The 13,913-nt window shown below is 50.0% G+C and overlaps 1 protein-coding gene across 1 annotated transcript in view; it reads right to left on the bottom strand.

Annotated features, from left to right (window-relative positions):
• ALPK3 (alpha kinase 3) overlaps nucleotides 1-13,913 on the bottom strand; it is a 33,881-nt gene that overhangs the window by 10,445 nt on the left and 9,523 nt on the right. The window contains exons 3-5 of the mRNA XM_074155500.1: nucleotides 10,764-10,885; nucleotides 3,031-3,148; nucleotides 1,107-2,139 (exon numbers count right to left, since the gene is read on the bottom strand). Coding sequence (XP_074011601.1) covers nucleotides 1,107-2,139; nucleotides 3,031-3,148; nucleotides 10,764-10,885 — 1,273 coding nt within the window. The remainder of the gene's footprint in view (nucleotides 1-1,106; nucleotides 2,140-3,030; nucleotides 3,149-10,763; nucleotides 10,886-13,913) is intronic.

Genomic DNA, 13,913 nt, shown 5'->3' with positions numbered 1-13,913 from the left:
TGCAGAACACAGCAGGTTTCTTACTGATAAATGGTGCTCCTACCTAAGAGAAATCCAGAACAGGAAGAAAGGAGGTTTTTTTTCCACTGGAGCACCCAGCAGTCCTACTTTCTACATCGTGGATGTTTCCACATCTTTAAGTATTTGCATTACCTGCTGAGGAAGACATGCTGCGCCCGGAGTGCCTCCTCTGAATAGCCTTGGTCTGTGTGAAAGCATGCACCTACCATAGCTCAAATGCCAAATCCTGGTGGCACCTGCAAACCGGACTCAGAGAACCTTTTACCACACGAGGGGTCATTAAAGAAAAAAGGCCAGGGGAGCCAGGGGTGGGGAAAGACTTGCAGCTTCCAGTCCAACATTTTCATGGAAAATGCTTCAGGTTAAGTGACAAAAATAGAAGTTGACTAAAAGATGCAGTGAGGGTCAGGAGCAGGTGCTGTGCCCTGGCACTGCGTCATCACCACAATGAGTCTTGCCACAGTTTTTCCAACTGGGAAGAGCCAAAAAATAGCCCAGACCTACTGTATACATGTTGCACCGTAAACAAAATTCAAGGTCCTGCCCGGCACAGCTCACATGGGGTACCTGGCACACTGCACTCATTTGCATGGGGGGCTCATTAAATGCCGGCTGAAGCTCAGGCTCAATTGCTAAACTGAACAGATGTCATCAGTCTCGCTGCCTGTCGTACAGACGAGGCATCCGCCCCCAACTATAAATAGCCATTCAGTGCTCTCTGCTAAACTGATTTGGAAACATTCTGCATGAGGTCAGGCTGCCGATTAAACAGGAGAGCTCACAGCACGCCCCAGGCCACCCAGAGACCAGCTGCTCAGCCACAGGGCCCTGACGTACATCGCTCCTCACCACCTCTTCTGACATTTATTTGGAGATGGGCTGGAAGCTCTGCTGTCTGGGCACACAAAGCCCAGAAAGCCTTTCCTCCTGGGTACTTTAGCCAGCGGAGACCTACAAAGCCTCGGCAGCAGCTCCTGTGGATATACACACTGCCTCCCAGGGCTGGAGCCACAACACAACTGTGCGGCACGAATATTTATTTCCTTGTTGCAACCCCTGCGTTGGCTGCTTTCTCTCCTAATTACCTCTGGACTGAGGGCTTTGTTTCCCTCTGACTTCTGTGCTTGGTGCTGGCCTCTCTGTCCCTCGGATGGCACAGGTCCTGACTCCGACACCTCTGAGGACGATGGAGCATCCTCTGTCTGTCTGCTGACTGCCACAGGCTGTCGGGCAGCCTCGCTCGCAGCCTCCTCCTTGGCTCCCGCCTCCTCCTTCCCTGCTGCTGGCTTCACCTGATTATCAAAATACATCTCTTTCAAAGAGAAGTGCACATCACTATTGATTTTAGTGTCCTGATTCACAGCTTTCCCGGGCTCTTTGGTTTTTGGACTGTTTTCCGCTTCTTTATCATTTGCCACCCTCAAATGTGCGTTCCTGCGTAAGGGAACAGGAGGGGCAAACCTTGGATTTGGAGACGGGTTGGCCCTGTCTCGCCCACTTTCTTCTCGCTTTGAAACTTCCTGCTTTGCTGCTGGAGGAGCCTCCACCTTCTTTTTCTTTTTAGCTGCAGAGTCTTTGGTCATCGGCTTAGTTGCTAGCTCCTCCACCGTCTCATAGATGTATGTGAGAAAGCCATTCCCGTTCTCCTCCACACCTTCCAAAGAGGCGTCTCCATTGGTGGTCACCTCTGCTTTCAAAGGTGCTATCAGTTTGTTTGGAAAGTCCATCATCGCATTGACCGGTGGTTCCTTCAGCTCAGCAATATCCTCATGTAAAGTGGACTGGGAATCAGCGACGTGCACTTTTGCTGCATCCTCCTTCTCCCACTGAGAGGCTCCGGACCAGAGATTCAAATCCCTGGCCAGCCTCCGCTTTCTCTGAAGCCGATCGGGGCTCATTCCCTGCAACTTCTCCACCTCCGCATTTTCTTTCCCTCGTTTCTTGCCCTGTTCTATCTCTCGTAGCTTTTCTTCAGCTTTTCTCTTAATTTTTTCAAACCACTTCTGATGGATTTTGAACTCCGTCATGGTTCCCACTTCCAGCACGCCAGAGCAGGACACGATGCCTTTGGTATTTCTAGCTGAGGCCTGGTAAATGCCTGCATCTTCCTCTCGGCACCTGAAACCAAAAGCTCTGCGTGAGACCTGTCCGTCCTCCCCAGGCACTACCGCTGGGGACACAGGCATGCACGTTCTCCCACTTCTTGCTCCAGAGGGGCCGGAAGATGAAGATACGGCCCTTGAGGTGCACGTGGTAGGTCTGGAGGCCTGGGGCTGGCCTCCCTCCCCAGGTTCTGCCCGTTCTCAGCACTAGCAGATAAGCAAGTTGGACGTTTAATCAGTGCCCAGCTCCTCCCTGGGCTGTAACTCTGATAAGAGAGGGCTGTGATGGAGGAGGAACAGCAAGCACCAGGCTTCCCAACTGTGCTCAGCCACATTCCTCTGCAGGATCTTCTCCTCTCAGCTCTTCACAGCCTACATGACATTCCTGTTCTTCCTCCACCCTTGACTCCATCAGTAGACTGCCAAAGCAGCACTTTTCTTCCCTGACCTCATGGTGAGAGCTAGGAAAGGCCTTCCCAGGCAGGGCTGCAGCCCCTTCCCCTCTTTGCCCTTGCTCCTGACAGTCCTATGAACTGTTTCTGTCCTTGTCCTGCCTGGTCCCCCAGAGCATCATCCTGGAGGCAGCCAGTGCTCTCCCTTCGCTCACCTTCATCCAGCCCTAATGCTACCGGCACTGGAAGGCTCCAGAGAGAGGAATTTCTCCTGACCTTCCTCTTGCTTCTGGCACAGCAGCTATCCCTGGATGCAGTAACGGATCTCATCCTGATGTGACCTGGGAGTCATCAAAGCAAAGCACTGAAGGGGAAGGGACAGCTGGGAACATGGTGATGTGGAGCACGAGGGGCCAGCACAGGTGCTGGGGGGAAGTCACGGCTGACAGCCAGCTCCTCTGAGTACTGAAAATGTGCTCAGGGCTGTCATTACCAAATACAGCCTTTTTACTCACTTGTACAGCTGCAGGGTATGGCGATTTCCATGGCGGAATATCTCATACTTGGGTAAGCCACAGTAGCGGTCCATCTCTTTGTCATCCTTATACCACGTCACCTCTGGCTGAGGGTATCCTGGGGAGGGACAGATGATACATCAGGGTGAGAAACATTGCAAGCCTGCTCCCGTGGGGACAAGGCATCAACAGCAAAATGAAACACGCCGGCAGAATAAGATACATGTTATTCTGGGCTCACTGCATTCTTTAAATCACACAGCAGAAGCATTGTGAGTGGAAACCCGATGGGCTTATCCAAGTCTTTTATCACCCCTAGGAATAGGGCTATTTTTGAGAAAAAATCCCAGCACTTCATTCCTGAACAGAGGGGAGGTGATCACACGATCATCTCCTGTAACACTGTCTGGGAGAAGGTGAGCATACTGTCGCTTTTAAATGAAGAGACATGTTTTGATGAGACTAAGGCTCGCCCCTCCATGGAGCTCTCAGCATTTCACTAAGTGTCACTGCCTGTAAGCTGATCCAAAAGTTTCCATTGAACAGAAACAACCTTGATTGCATCACAGCCAGCTTGCTGTCCTACAAATGTCACTTGACAACAGATGTCACCTGCCTTTTCAGTAGAATGACATCATGATGTGTGTGACGGGCTGGCTAGCAGGCCGGGCACACAGCCACGTTCCCCACCACCGACAGTGGTGGTGGCGGCTCAGCGGGAGTGACCCACATGGACCAGAGATAGCTCCAGCCCCCATATCCCACCAACAGCAGCTCTAGCTCAGAGTAAGAGCAGTTTTCAGGGGAAAACTGCTGGAGCCAGTGGCCAGCATTGGTTCCTGTACTTCACATGGGGCTCCTGGCCCAGCCAAGCTGACCCTAAGGGCATGGGATAGAAGTTTCAATGATCACATCATGCCTCAGCTTAAGTCAATGCATTCAACAGTTGTTCGATGCCCCAAGGTAGGTATCCAAAGCTTATCTCCTGCAAATGCCCCTGCTGGCTTTCCAAGCTACAGAAGTGAAGGAGTCTGGCAGGCTCCTCGCCTCCACCAGCTCCCAAGGGTCTCTTCACCAGTCCCCGACACCCCAAAGGCAAGGTCAGCCCTCATGGACAGCCCTGGCCAGGGCCAGCAAGGGCTCTTCAGGAATATCCAGAGCATCCAGACCTGATGGCTCAGAAATAGAGAGAGGGCAGGGACAGGGCGCTACCTACCTACCCCAGACACTTTCCAGCTGCTGACCCACAGGTTTCTGGGCTGACCAGGGCCCTTTTCATCTCCAGGGTCAGGAGCCTCCTGCTTGCACCAGCCAGAGATGCCAGCAGCAGCGCCCGAGCCCAGCTTATGCCTGCTCCTGTGAAGGTCCCATAGTGGGAGTGAAAGACCAGGAGCAAAGACTCATCAGCAGGAATTTGCCCTAGTTTTGGGTGATTCATAATACCTTTGATCAGAAAAGCAGCACGTGCCAAATCTCCTCCTCATGTATTGCTTGGTTCCCCCACCCCCATCTGCTCTTCCAATGCACCCCTATCCCCATCCTCTTGCTTGTTGAGGCTCTCTGTTGTCCTCTGGCCCTTCAAGGGACTTGGCCTGCTGCCCCAGACAGGGTTAAGGAAATAATCTCAGAAGAATTTTACTTTCCTGTTCTCCTCCATGACAGCCCAAACACCCCCACAGCTCAGATCTTACTCTATTGTCTTTCTTTTCCTCACTAAGGTCTCCTACTCTGCATTGCCTCTGCATCTACCCTCTCCACACTCGCTGCCTGTACTATCTCAGGTCCCAGATGTCTCTCACACCCTTTCCTGTCTCACTCCCCTCCCACTGCTGCCATCTGCAGTTTTGGCTTTCTGTTGGTTAGTGCCTTGTTCCTCCTCTTCTGCAGGAAGCCAAGTCATGACTTTCTCCTGAAGCCCTTCATGCAAGGTTCTCCGTCCTCCCCTCTGGTCCCCGTCTCACCATGGTCTGCTCTTTGCTGCTGCTCTGGGCCTCCAAACCAGCTTCTAGCAGAAGCGCAAAACCCTCGGATACTTGCGGCTGAAGCCAATGAGCCCTAAGCTGCTAACTTAGAGGTAGCCACAAGAGTATTCCAGAGATGGGATCACTGGGGATCAATGCTGCTGCTTATATTTTCCACAAATATTAGCTACTGACCATACTTGGCAGCAGGACCCTGGGCTGAACGAGCCTGTGGAATGAGGAACAAAACAATTTTCATACACAGTTCACATTTTGCCCAGAGCAATCCTACCCCTCCCAAGGGCTGCTCTGCAGGCGAGACCTTCAGGTTTGTAATACAGTGAGCTGGCAGGTAGATTTTCATAATAGCCTGCGAACAGCAATCACAGCACTTCATTCTGGGAACTGCAAGCACATCTTTTCCGAGAAGCCCTCTGACGTCCCCCCGTGGCCTCTGCAGCTGATTCCCATTCCCAGCTGACATCTGCCGGAAAGAGCTGCAATTTCTACAGCTGCACAGTGCCTCCATTAAAGGCTTTTCCTCCTGTAAACTCCCTCTGACCTGTAGCACTTGTGTCCTTGTGTCCCTGCCCCCTACCAGGGGCCACCACTGCACCAGCCCAGCGCAGGTGAGGAGGGAGCAGCCCCTGCTGCAGTGAAAGGCAAGTGCTGGCTGGAAACCCACACCAGGGACACGCTAAAAGGCTTCCACCCCCACCCCACCCCGGCAGAAATAGTGGCCCCAGCTGCCTGTTCAAACAACTCCCATCCCTCCCCAGGGGCTGTAACCAGAACCAAGCAGGGGATGGAGAGACGCCTGCGCAGAGGCTGCCTGGCACGGCCTGTGCCCTGCTGGGAGGGGAGCTGATGCTGATGTTGCAGACATCCATCTCCGGGCTGCCTCATGAATAATTCCCTGGTCCAGGGGGTGCAGGCATTACTGCAGGGACACCCCCTGCAGCCACAATGGCCACCGCTTGTCCGGCTGCTGCAATGGGCCAGTTTCAAGAGTGCTGCTGGGACAGGGTGGCTGAGCCCAGGGCTCCAGTGGTAGGCACTGCCATGCCACAGGGGGGCAGATGCCCACCCTTAGCGTAAGTGCAGTGCGAGACAGAGCAGCCATTAATAAATCAGGCACTCACCCTTCCAAAACCTGTCTCTCCCACAGAGACCCTATGCAGTCAGTGCCCATAGGGATTTGCCAGCAGCTGGTCCCCTGCATCCACCAGCAAGTGCTTAGCTGTTGCAGACAGAGCAGGGCCAGGCATTCCTGGGGAGCAGGGCAGGTGTCCACTGCACATCTTCAAGCCCAGCAGAAGCTTTTTGGGAAGCATGTCTTCCCACAGCATTGCTCCAGCATGACAGCCACTGCAGGACCAAGGACATTTTTCTGAGCGAGGATTACTTTTTTTCAGGGAGATTGACAGGTTTAGATCGAACATTTTTTCCCAAAGCTGTTAAAGTCTGAGAAGTCTTCCAAGCTTTAGTGACCTTATCTAAAACAGTTCTTGCAATAGCTACCCAAAAATCAGCCAGAGAAAATCTGTTTAAAGCAACTTTCTTTTTTACGTTTTTTGGGGTGGGAGTAGGGGAGAGTTAGTCTTCTGAAAACCAGGAAGGTGGAAAGAGCACAGAACAATTACACATTATGTCCATGGTCTTCTGTTTCTGCTCTACACAAGCTATGTGGAACTGGGGCTTCAGGCAGTTTTGGGAGGAAAAGTCATGGTATGATCTCATCCTTTCTGGCTTTATGGATTTAAACCTCCCCGTTGCCTGAACACAAGGAGGCTTACAGTGATGCTCACAGGAGGGACATACCAGTAAGAGCAATAGCTCCCCATGCCACCAGCTTGCGAGCGGTGCTCATTCTCCATCCCTCTCTTGCCCTGGCTGCCCCAAGCCCAAGCATCCCCATCTCCCACCTGCCTGCTCTCTGTTCTTGTGCTCACTACCCCATCCCCAAACCCACCCATCTACCCCTCTTGCAGTCCCTGCATTTCTCCAGACATTCTTCATCCACACACTTCACCCTCATTCTTCAATCATCTCCCTAAGAGGGCCACCATGGATGCAACAAGTTGAACTCCTTTATGCTTGTTAAAACCTTCATCCACTAAGCATGCAACTGTCTACTCACTTGACCCCAACTCTCTTCCCCAAGCCATGGCCAGAGGCCTTTCCCCTCCGTAGCCCTACAATAAAACCAGACTGGTTTTGCTCCCATCCCCTGCAGGGAAGTGCTGCTCAACACGGAGCAGGTGTGTAGCATGGCAGAGGTACCAGGCTGAACACTTCTTCAGCACAAGCACTGACCCATGAAGGGAGTGATGGGACTGAGCTTTGGAGCTGATGATTTGGGTAGCCAGGTCAGAGGGGTTGAACCTGCCTAAGGAGGGCTGAAATGGCACTGAAGAGGCAGCTGTACAACAGTGGGCAACACCTGATACTGACATACAATGGTCTTCGCTAGATCCAGTCATCATCTCTCCAGTTGGCTTCATTCACAGAATCCCAGAATGGTGGGGTTGGAAGGGACCTTTGGAGATCATCCAGTCCAACCCCCTGCCACCCAGAGCAGGTTGGACAGAAATGCATCCAGGCAGGTCTGGAATATCTCCAGACAAGGAGACTTCACACCCTCTCTGGGCAGTGCTCTGGCACCCTCAAAGGAAAGAAGTTTTTCCTCAGGTTGAGATGGAATTTCCCCTGTTCCAGTTGGTGCCCATTGCCCCTTGTCCTGTCCCCGGCCACCACTGAGAAGAGTCTGGCCCCATCCTCTTGCCACCCACCCTTTAGCTATTGCTCAGCATCCATGAGATCCCCTCTCAGTCTGCTCTTCTCCAGCTGAACAGCCCCAGGGCTCTCAGCCTTTCCTCAGCAGAGAGATGCTCCAGGCCCTCATCATCCTCACAGCCTCCTCTGGACTCTCTCCAGCAGTTTCCTGTCCTTCTTGAACTGGGGAGCCCAGAACTGGTCCCAGTGCTCCAGATGTGGCCTCCCCAGGGCAGAGCCGGGGGGGGAGGGGGATGACCTCCCTTGATCGGTGGCCATGCTCTTTTTAATGACCCCAGGAGACCATTGGCCTTCTTGGCCACAAGGGCACATCACTGGCCCATGGACAACTTGTCCATCAGGACTCTCGGGTCCCTCTCTGTAGAGCTGCTCTCCAGCAGGTCAGCCCCGTACCTGTACTGTTGCATTCCCTAGCAAGCAGTCACAGACCCAGGCCCCTTCATCCAAGTCCCCACATTTCATCAGCCAACATCTCTCCTCCCAGTCAATACTATACAGAAATGACTGAAAAGTTGTAAAATTCGTGTAGTAGCGCCTCCAATAAAAGTCTCTCTCTGAAGAGAAGACCCAAATATCCACTCACTGGGAAGGACTTGCGATAACCCTTGAGATCCTGAAGTCCAGACAGACCCACCAAGGAAAACACTTGGTGCAGAGAAGCAGGGTGCACTCTGCTTTGCAGTAAACTGCAGAGTAGGTGGAAATGTTCTCATTCCCTTTTTCACATCTCTTAGAGAAGAAAGGATGAACCAATTTCATCTAAAAAAGAAAACATGTCATAACTGATGCAGGATTTGACCCCAAACAATCAAATCAGACATACCAGGGACATCAGTAGCAGGCAGAACTAGGCAACAGGAGGAAAGGAGTGTTTGTGCAACCACCCAAGAGCATCAGGAGCTCTGCTTCTGCCTTACTTCATTTTTTCTTGCTTGTACCAGCAAGCACATTTTGGAGACTGGCTTCAAACACTTGCATCTTGCTGCCTTCCTAGGACATGCCTAGGAAGTCACTGGTATTCACAGATGTGGGACCACACTGTAACTCTCATTACTGCTCAAGAAGCAGCAAAAAAAAATATTAAGATGTTATTGTAGGTCATGTATCCATAGTTGAGGCTTGAGAGTCGTAACAGGAAGAGCTGTCTGCCCTTTGCCTCCTGCAAGTCTACGAACCAGAGTGTCCCTGGACTCCAGCCAAAGCAGTGGGACTGAGCTGGTTCCACTCTGGTCACTGGCCAGGGATGGAACCATCACTTCCCTTCTTCACATCATGTCTCCTAGTTGAATGTAAACATCATGGCAGGGGGAGACATCCGAACTACTGATCAGACTCTGCAGTCAGAGTTCGCTTTCCACCTCCTGCCCCTCTCTCCCAAGGAGATCCTGAGCTACTAAAGCAGTCCACATGGCCACATGCAAGAGATTACCATGTGGCATACGTAGTCCAGGCTGCTTTTAAGGATGTTTCCACAAAAATTCTTAATTTTGTAGGTTTAACTTAAGTGCATAAAGACATCCCCTGGTCTAGTTTACCGGTACAAAAATACTGCGATAGGCTACATGCTGGAGAATTGACACTCTACTGCACTTGAGTAGAAAATAAGACCAGTATAAGGTCAATTTTTCAATTTGTAATACACTAGGTTGCCCTACACAGAACTAGCAGGCCATCCCAAACCTGGAAGCCAGCGTCCTGCCTACCAAGTGCAAGCGTGGACTGCAGAAAGGGCTACAAACTGGACAGAGACTGGATCTGTCTCTACACGTTGATACTTTGATTTTGGTAGAAGCAGAGGAGGTTATTCCTTGGCAGCACGTTTCCTGCACAATACACAGCACAGTAAGTCAAACTTTTGCATTTAGAAAACTTTAATTGGGAAAGCTCTCCTAATGAATCACTGAGGGGCATGGCTTGGAGGTATTTCCCTAGCAGCCCACATCCTGCTTCTTCAGCAAAAGTGGGCTGCTAGGAAGTTAAGCATCAATGAAATCAATGTATCAGTTGTACCCCTGCGAGTTCCAAGAGTCAGACCAGTAAAACAAGTGGATCCTTGAGAAGAGCCAAGAATTCAATGCTGGCAGGTCTCAGAAGGGCTCAGTATGTGTTTCCTGGTGCACAGCATGTTTCTAATGGCAAACTAGACTTCCTACATTTTAGGAAAGCCTTGGTCCTTGTGACTAAGAGGCTCACTGGAGATACCCTCCTCCTTCCAAATCTCATAAACTTGTTTAACATCTCCCACTGAGTAACCTGTCAGAGTAAACAACATGTGCAACATCAGGAAGGATCACAGAGTTGTAAACAAGTGCATACTATGGAAAAAAAAATAGGGTTTAGAGTCTCTATATTTCAAGGACAAAAGCTTATCAGCAAAGAAGCCACTTGCCTTTATACCAATGCACTGCCAGACCAGATGGCCACAAACCCTCTTTTTCAGCCTCCCCCTTCTCCTCTTATTGGCCTAACCCCTTCCTGCCCAAGGTCAGATTTTAGCTCACTGGGCAGAAACTGGCTTTTATTTCAGACGTTGACAAACACAGAGGTTTATCACCGATGCAAATGCAGCTGCACTCTAACCATTTACAGCCAGCAGAGAGCCAGAGTTGGCTCCAGTATGATAGCCTTAGTCTTCAAAACCGCACATTCCTGAGTTACGGAGTCCAGGATTACCAGAGATTTGGACAATAAAATGTAGCTGGCCCAAGCAGTAACCAGAATATTTCATTTTCTGGTCTTTAATTTGCCTTTGAGATGTTAGGTTATGCCTTTGCCTCTTTACAATCTCAGGTGTTTCCCCCCTACCCACCCTTAAATTAAAGTTGAAATCATCATGCAATTGCTGAATCTTTACTTGGCAGTCTGGCAGCAGTGAACTTGTTAATATGTTGCCTTGTTATCACTTGCTCTGGAGTTTAACTAGCAGGAGTCCAGCAAGTGAGGCAGGGCCAGGTTATTCACTGAAGACACTGTTACCTGTCACTATGCACGTGAATTTAGCATCAGAGTCCTCGGACACAGAACGGGATTTGATAGTGGTTTCAAATAGTGGCTGGGTTTCCTCCGTCAGCTGAGAAATGATTGCGCAGAAGGTGCTCCTGGAAGATTCAAGAAGCATTTCTTAGAGATCAAAGAACTAGAAAAATCAAAGGGTCCCTTCCTATCTCGTCTCAGAAGCCTGCATTCTTGTTTTAAGTGCCCTCCTTCCCTCCCACTATCCCTACACTAGGTTGTTCACAGGTCCAGTCCAGTGTCAGGGTATTTGACTACTTTTTCACCCCTAAGGCAATTCTGTCAATTTAAAGTGTCATCTGGGAGATGTTCCCTTTGTCTTAGTCCTTAAAGGGGCTATTGGGGTAATGAATGTCAGAACCATTTTAGTTCTTGCTTACACTGGAACATCTCTGGGATCAGCCAGCTCAAAGCAAGGCACCAACAAAGTCTGCTTCACATTCCCGGTACTGCACAATCAGTGTTTCAAGTGTTGTTCTGTTCACTCTATTATTTTATTATTCTGTTTATTCTATTTATTCTGTTAACTCTTTTTTCGTGATTTTATTTCACACTGTAATTTCAGGCCAAGTGTGAACTGAACATGTCTTCTGAACACAACAACCCTCTTTGAAAGCTCTGAATTAAGAAGAGCTGTCTGCTGTGGATCGCTGAAGGAGACCTTGAGCCTGGCTTGCAGCTTTCTGCATTCAGGAATCGTATGTGAAGCTGATGCCCATTTTCTGTCACACTGCCTGCTCCAGGAGTTCAAGACTGACCCCAAAGCTCAGGCTGGGACACCCAAACAGCCAGAACTATCCAAATAGCCAGCGTAATCTGTGAAGCTCATAAAAATGGACCTTAGATTTTCCAGTCATTTAAGCACTACTCAAGAACAGCACTGAATCAGTGTACTCATACAGCACTGCCAACCCTGCTGGAACATCACCAAGAGAGGCCCCAGAAGACCTAGGCTTTCTTAAATAAAGGAGAAGGATTAATTCCAAGTTGGTTCTTCATTTGGATAGTGCCCTGGGGCTCCTGGAAGGGAAGAGCTTCCTTCATTTTCCCCTCTGCAATTAAAATACTACATGTTTGCTCTAGGAGAGAGGACCCCACGGTCTCAAGTGCAAGGACCGTAGGAGAAAAAGCAAATATTGCAAGAGAACCAATAGCTGGCAGCTCTACTTATATAATTTTCAGCAGGGAAAAACATTCCTTAAACAAGTGATCAGCTTCTAGAGACATGCAAGAGATGGAACAAAACCCCAGACTATTTCTGACACAGCTCTACCACAAGCAGAAGGGCTCATAGCACGTGGTGAGGGCTCCACGAGGAGGACCCAGCCTCACAAGCAGCCCCCAGCTTGCAGGCAGAATGATGATACTGCTGCTACTCATGCTCTACCTGCTGAGGAAGCAGACTTGTTCAGGAAAAACAAAAAATCCAAACCACATTTAGCATGACTCCAGCAAGACCAGGTGCACTGAGAGGCTCTGCAGCAGGGACTAAACTGCACGTGCAGCTGAAGGTGCCACAGGAGCTCCAACCACAGCAACTGCCCTTCCATCCACCCAGAAAACTTATCTGGAGGCTGCAGTTCTATCATTTTCACTCTGGATTCTTGCTACAATGGGTTTGTAAGAAATGCAGGGAGATGAATCCCTGAGCAGTGAACAACCGGGGTGCAGCGGGAGCCTCCCCCAGCTCCCAGGCAGTTTGTGTAGGGTAAGCAAAAGGGACAGAGGCAGCTAGGGCTCATCTACTGAACAAGGGTTATAAGCACCATCTGTATCCAAACACACATGTGGGATGGGGTAAAAAACAGATGCCACAGCTTAGACTCTTTTCTGTGGAAATCAATGGTTCCCAGGAGACTGGTCCTGGCAAGCAACTCTTGACACAACTACTGGGCCAGGAAAGGGCTGTGGGAGCCACCAGCTGTTTCAAAATGAAGAAGCCTCTCCACACACCAACCCAGGAGGAAAAAACCCCATTTCCAAAGAGCAAGGCAGACAATCCACTAGCAAGGCAGTTACTGGTGGGGTTTTGATGGCCCCTTCAATACAGATCCCCAGCCCTAGACCAGTAAATGCCTTTTAGATCCATATAAGGCACTTCCCAAGCATCAATGAACATTTCACACCCCAGCAGGAGAGCAACTGGATCAGCGTCTTAACAAAAAAAAAAAAAAAAAAAAGTGATGCGCACACACATAGTGACACTCAGGACCAAGTTTAATCCCAGCACCATGCCACTGGTACCAGCAGGCAGCACCAAGAATAAGTCTGGTCCATTCAGTGCAAATCCCGCAGTCAGGTGAAATACAGCAAAGGCTACTGAATGGTTTAGGGAAGCAGCATCCCCAGAAGCTGGGGTCTCCACAGGCACGGCAGATGAATCAGAAGAGACCTGCCCAGTGTACGCTTGGCAGGGAGCCCTGGAAGGTCTATTTAACCTTTCAAAGAAACCATTGTATTAGTCCCAGGGGAAGGGGGGGGGGGGGGGGAGAGACCGCAGCACTGTGAGGCTCTTAGCTGACTCACTCCAGCTGCAATGGGACTTGCCCAATTCAAATTGCTTTCTAAACCAGTAATTCAGAGCATTCGAGAAATCTGAGACAAAGCAGCAGCTCTTTCTCCGGGCCTTCCTGAAGCTGCATCTTTGCTGCAGAAAAGGCCCTGGAGCTTAGGAAGAGGACACTGGCAATTCAGTAGCCTTTTTACATTAAAGAGGGATTTCCATACAAAAGCAGTCTGCAGGAAAAGGCGATTTGAGAAGTGTACTCCTCTTCATCACCATCTTCTTTTCCTGACTTTTTGTTTAGCAATCCCGCAGTACAGGGGTGTTCTGGAGAGGCCTTTCACTCCACAGTCATTCCTCTACTTGCTTCTGCAGCAAACAGGTAATGCCAACTGACTTCCAAATGTTTTATTTTTGCCAAAGGCAAAGTACAATCATACAAGTGCATTTCAGGGCAGAGTTCAAATGAATGAGGACCTTCACAAGAAAGCACAGGATGGCAAGGTGGGGGGGGAAGTGAAAATTTATTCTTTGAAAGTAGAAACAGACAGGCACATCTAATTTTTAATGTCTCTGTATGGAAGTCTCACTTTAATATCAAGAAGTAGCTG

Source organism: Numenius arquata, chromosome 11 (assembly GCF_964106895.1).
Source record: "Numenius arquata chromosome 11, bNumArq3.hap1.1, whole genome shotgun sequence".
Classification (NCBI taxonomy): Eukaryota; Metazoa; Chordata; class Aves; order Charadriiformes; family Scolopacidae; genus Numenius; species Numenius arquata.
This window is presented reverse-complemented; position numbering and strand designations above follow the sequence as displayed.